Genomic DNA, 6,000 nt, shown 5'->3' on the forward strand with positions numbered 1-6,000 from the left:
TCTGAGTCCATTTCTCTGTGTATGTGTGTGTGTGTGTGTGTGTTCATCTGAAACTGGATATGGTTAATTTTAAATGTGAATTTTCCAATAAATTTGCATTCTCTTTGTAGTGTTTTTCCCATGTCGTTACACTTATTTTCCTTTTTTTTTTTAGAAGTACTTCGGAATAAACTAGGTAAATTTTTTGTCTCATTAGTCTTGATCCCCTTTAAATGACTGATGCAACATTTAACATTGCCTGACTTCTAATCTGTATTCCTTGTTTTGGCATGCCTTTCTCTTCATGTCTACTAGTTCCACCCTAGTATTTTGGTGTGGGAATTCTCCCATTTTAAATCTGTCCATTTCTGTTTCCCTACCTTCTCTGCTTTTCCATTCCTTCTCTTTCACTTCATACCATGCATTCCCTATAAAGACTGGCTTCTGTCTTGCAAGGACTTGCAAGTTTCATTAAGAAGTTGGTGAGATGAAAGGCATGAAGTTGATAGGTAGATGGTTTCTACTCTATATATGTTTTCTAGAAAACATTCAATAATGTAAGTTACTAGGAATGGAAAGAATTTATTTAGAGCCATAACACTCAATTCTTTGGCTTTCTGCAGTAGATGATAAAACGAGAGACTACAAGCTTTCACAACTGATTTTGAAAGTCCTTCAGTTGACAACTAGACTAAATATATTGCAGTTGTGTTAAGTGTAAAGATTTATAAACCATCTGCCTTACAAAAATATTATACCCGACTTATTGTAGCCATTCACTTTATCAATGCTTGTGACATCTTCCTGAAAGACTTTTTCAGGACTTACACATGTTTACCCTAAATATACAAATGATGTTTTCACTTAAAGATATCTTGCTAAATCTGATATATTTGGAAAGATTTGTAAAATTAGAAAATCAACATCACTACACCACAACCAAGATAACATTCACTCTAAGATTATTTTGTTAAGTATATTTTTAATAGAAAATTTTAACTACTTATATCTTTAAAACTATGCATAAAAGAAATATGTACCAGATCAAATCCTAGTTAGTTTCTGTCAACACTTTAGTCATTCTTCTTATTCAGTCAATTATGAAATTCATTTCTTTTTCTCACTTTTCTAAGATAGAAGTGGAATTCCTTGCCATTTTCCCGTTTTGTACTGTTTTGTTTTGTTTTCTGATTACATTCATCCTACCATTTTCTGTGAACTGGAAATTTTCTGTGAACTGGAAATTTTCAGCTTATTTTCATTTTCTGTGTTGTTTTTCCTTGACATTTATTTGAGTTTCTTCCATTTTACTTTTCAGGGGAACTTCTGAATGAAATTGGTAACTGTTATCCTTACATCCTTCTGGTGATGTAATTTCTAGAAACATACTTTCTTTGTTTCCCTTCCTTCCTCTGATATAATCTTCAGATGATCATCATAATTTCATCATAAGCTTGTTGACATGAAAAGGATTAGGCTAGAAGAATATGGTTTTCTCCATTTAATAAAAAGTTTTCTTTAACTTGGGTTCTCCAAGTTGTCCTCTGAGATGCAAGGCCCATTGTTTTGTACATGATATTGCCCCAGTTCTTAGAAGGGTTCAGTCTTCAAACCTGGTGAGTGAGAGAAGTTCATCCAGAAGGACTTTGTCTATTCATAACAAATGTAATCTTAAGACTTGCTAGTGAACTTCTCTTGACCGTATTCTCAAGACACCAAAGTATACAAATGTTTTTCTTGATTTTGCCTTGTTCTTTTTGTTTCCTACCATAGCTATTATTCTTCTTTCATATTTTCTTTGATTAATTCAATTATTCAACAAATTGTTCATCCTTCAGCGTCTTTTGTATTGCACTTTGACTCAGAATAACTTCATTGATAATATATTCCTAAACTCTAAAATGACTTTATAAGATATTCCTATACAATTTTAGTAACCTATTATAAGAATTATTTATATCCTCATCACTCTACATATCAAACTGTATTCTTCATACTCTAGTAAATGTTTCATATGGAATGAACTTTAGAGATTTCTGTCACTATTTTTGAGTGATCAATACCTGATCAGTATGCAAACACAAACATTGGCAGATTTAATTGCATCTTCCTTATGATGTTAAGAAATCCTGTCTCATATATGTGTGTTTCTATATTGTCTCTCAGATTCGAGGAAGGCTCAATTCAAACATGGTGAGTAATGCTTAGCTCTCAGAAAACTCCATTCTTGTGTCTATCTTGAGTCTTGCCTCTAGAGCAGTAGGATAGGATGGGAGAACAAAATAAAAATGTCTGTAGTCAGCAAAGAAGAATTTCTAGCATTACCTTCTAAATTTCTATAATTTCAGTGAATTGTCTTTGAAGGGTAAATGATGAGTGATTCAGCATATTTTTTTTTCCTTTCCTCCTTTCTTCCTTCTCATTTTTATTTAATCTTCCTCACCATCTTCCAATATCCCTCTGATCTTTTGTTGCTTCTTCATTTCTACCTTTCCTACACCTGACCACTTTTATTTTCATGTTTGAAAAAAATGGAATATGAAAATAATACAGGATAGAAAGAGAAAGCCCAAGGGATTCAAAACAAGAAAGGGAATAAAGACAACAGAAAAAGAAAACAATAGTAAGAGAAATCTGGTAAGGAAAAAAAAAAGGTAAAGGGTTTCCTATTTTGTTCTTTTGCAGCCTGGAGGAATGCACCATTATACCCTGGTGAGTTACATAGACCCTGCTGAAGAAAATCCTATGATCAAAAATATTTTAAATGAACATCTACTGTGTGGAAAACATATACTGAAAATCAAAGAAATTCCAAAGCATACATAACATGAATTCCATAGATTATGCAATACAATAAGAGATAATAATGTGTAGGAAATGCTAAATTTTAGAAGACATTTTAACTGTGTCTTACATTCTATATAAAGTTGCTTTCATTGGCTAAAATCTGAGGAAACTAATGTGATCAACAAGTTATTTTGTCAGAAACCCCACGTTCCCTATTTTCTCTCAAGCACTGTAAATAAAGTCTAGATATTTATCCTGCAGGAATGTTAACTTAGAGGGATAGGGATGGGTCACGTCTCAAGTCAGACATAATTTAGAAGAAAGTTTTAAAAAAAATAGTTTAACTTATAAAAGGGTATTTTTTTAATTGCTATTATTCTTGAATTAATCCTAGGGAGTTTATACTCATAGTATTGTGGACAGACAGGCAGCTTTGTTTTTCAGATGGTAGGTTCTCATGTTCATTTGTTCCTTGTAGATTGGAGGAAAGAGGAATTCAATGCTGGTGAGTATGTAAAGTTCCACAAGGGACCTTTTTCTTTGTGGGACAGTCTGGAGGAATGTTGGGTAGAAGTGAGCTGATCTACCCAGGGTCAAAAGAGTCCTCAGAGAATGAGAACCCTCTGGCCCAGGCCTACTGAGACCCTTCCCAGAAACATGATGGTCTACTTGTCTTTGCAGTAAATATGACCCTGGATGCAGAAACAGCTCATCCTGCCCTCCTTCTGTCTGAAGAAGGGAAACGTGTTTCCTGGCAAGAAAGGTGTCAAGATCTTCCCAACTCCCCACAGAGATTCACCTCCATTCCCTGTGTGCTGGGTCAATTGCACATCATCTCAGGGAGATACTCCTGGGAAGTAGAGGTTGGGAACGCCTGTTCCTGGGACCTTGGAGTTTGTAGGGATAATGTAACAAGGAAGGGGAGGGTCACAATGTCCCCAAAGAATGGTTTCTGGGCCATTAGGTTCTATGAGGGGGAGTATTGGGCCCTCACCTCCCCAGAAACCCATCTTACTCTAAGAGAAAAACCCTTTATTGTGGGGGTATTTCTGGATTATGAGGCTGGAGATGTATCTTTCTATAATATGACAGATGGATCTCACATCTTCACCTTTCCCCAGAACACATTCTATGGTGCCCTAAGACCACTTTTCAGACTTTGGTCCTCTGAATCAGGCTCCCTAACCATCTGTCCAGGTGAAGGAGAATGTGCTGATGTTGTAATTCAAATGTCTACCCCATTCCATGAGAAATGATTACTTTGATCCCCAATGAAAATCACAATTCTCCCCCAATGAGATACAAATAAATATTTTTCTTATTCCTTACTGGTTCATTCTCACAATGAAGCTCTGGACACAGACTGATGATTGCCTCATATCAATTCTCCCTTCTTCTTTAGTTATAGATCCTTCTTATTATTACACTTTCCTATGACAGCCTCATATAAATATTAGATTTCTTTACCTCCTCTATTGAAAGTGAATAAATGATGATGCTGTATATCAGCTGAATTATAAGAATGTGTCCTTAAAGGTAAATTGTGCCTTTCTATTCTTATTTACTTTCTGCTGACTGTAATATGTAATGATGGCTAGAACTCAAAAACTACATGACATGTAATATGACATGGATGGTGAAGAAATTAAAATGAACTGGGTTTTTGACAGTTTCATTGGGCTACTCTATTACCCAGTTCTAGAATTCTTTTCTGTGAGACATAAACTTTTATCTTTAATCAACTTATATGTTGGATATTTTCACTTGTATTCTTCCCCTTACTGATGCACTCTCCATTTTAAGTTTGGCAGCAGATGACACCCACAATTGAATATGCAGATGAAACTGGAGGGGTAAAGTTCTGTACTTGATCCTACTTAACTAATCCTACTCCTCCACTGTGTCAGTCTCATTAGACCTCTTTGTTTCTTCTAATTCATCAGTCACTCCTGACTTCATACCCTTCCCTATTTATGTATTGTAGCTAATAATTTCAAGTATTTTCTTATTAATAAATAAAAACCTTGTTGTCATTGTCCTGTCACATCAACCTGGCAAAATTCCAAATATGAATTGATCTAATTATCCACTTCTTATGTTGGCAGTTTATCATGTGATAACAATTCATGCAAATGAGTAGATTGTTTTCTTTATACATGTGTAATCACCTATCAACTCTTGCACACTACTATTATCTGGTAATGCTCCTATGCATCTCTAGCTATTTGCAATTCCTTATTTTGCAATCAATTTCATTAAAAATGGCAGGGGTATATATAGTTATGACTGATTCACATTGTATGGCAGAAATCAACACAACATTGTAAAGCAATTATCCTCCAGTTAAGGAGTAAATAAATAAAATAAAAATACAAACACCTACTCAGCAATATCTCCTAGGGAATAATATAAATGAAAAATATTTTGACAATGAATACAATAAAAAATTCTAATTAAGACTGACAAAAAATTTTCATTAAAAATTTCCCTTTCTTTAAACTTCTAACTCTTATTGTTGTTCAGTCACCCAGTCATGCCTGGCTTTGTTACCCCATGGACTGCAGCATGCCAGGCCTCCCTGTCCCTCACCATCTCCCAAAGCTTGCCCAAGTTCATATCCATTGCATCAGTGATGCTATCCAACCATCTCATTCTCTGATGCCTTCTTTTCCTCCTGCCCTCAATCTTTCCCAGCATCAGGGACTTTTCCAATGAGTCAGGCTGTTCACATCAAGGTGACCAAAATACTGGAGCTTCAGCTTTAGCATCAGTCGTCCCAATGAGTATTCAAGGTTGATTTCACTTAAGATTGACTGGGGATTGATCTCCTTCCTATCCAAGGGACTCTCAGGATTCTTCTCCAGCACCACAGTTCAAAGGCATCAATTCTTTGGCATTCTGCCTTCATTACAGTCCAGCTCTAACAATCATATGTGACCACTGGGAAGACCATAACCTTGACTATACAGACATTTGTCAACAGTTATGTCTCTGCATTTCAACACACTGTCTAGGTTTGTATAGCTTTCCTGCCAAGAAGCAATCGTCTCCTGATTTCAAGGCTACAGTCACCATCCACAGTGATTTTAGAGCCCAAGAAGAGGAAATCTGTCACTACTTCCATCTTTCCCCCCCTCTATTTTCCTTGAAGTAATGGGACTGGATGCCATGATCTTAGTTTTTTTTAGTATTTAGTTTTAAGCTGACTCTTTAACTCTCCTCCTTCACTCTCAT

The 6,000-nt window shown here is 35.5% G+C and overlaps 1 protein-coding gene across 1 annotated transcript in view; it reads left to right on the forward strand.

Moving 5' to 3' along the window:
- Window positions 1–4,094, forward strand: part of LOC133059609 (butyrophilin subfamily 1 member A1-like) — a 55,709-nt gene extending 51,615 nt beyond the window's left edge. Inside the window, exons 6-10 of the mRNA XM_061146962.1 lie at window positions 1,298–1,318; window positions 2,146–2,172; window positions 2,665–2,691; window positions 3,245–3,271; window positions 3,448–4,094. Coding sequence (XP_061002945.1) covers window positions 3,453–4,022 — 570 coding nt within the window. The 5' untranslated portion in view covers window positions 1,298–1,318; window positions 2,146–2,172; window positions 2,665–2,691; window positions 3,245–3,271; window positions 3,448–3,452 and the 3' untranslated portion in view covers window positions 4,023–4,094. The remainder of the gene's footprint in view (window positions 1–1,297; window positions 1,319–2,145; window positions 2,173–2,664; window positions 2,692–3,244; window positions 3,272–3,447) is intronic.
- Window positions 4,095–6,000: the final 1,906 nt, after the last annotated feature.

The sequence above is a fragment of the Dama dama genome, chromosome 7 (assembly GCF_033118175.1).
Source record: "Dama dama isolate Ldn47 chromosome 7, ASM3311817v1, whole genome shotgun sequence".
Classification (NCBI taxonomy): Eukaryota; Metazoa; Chordata; class Mammalia; order Artiodactyla; family Cervidae; genus Dama; species Dama dama.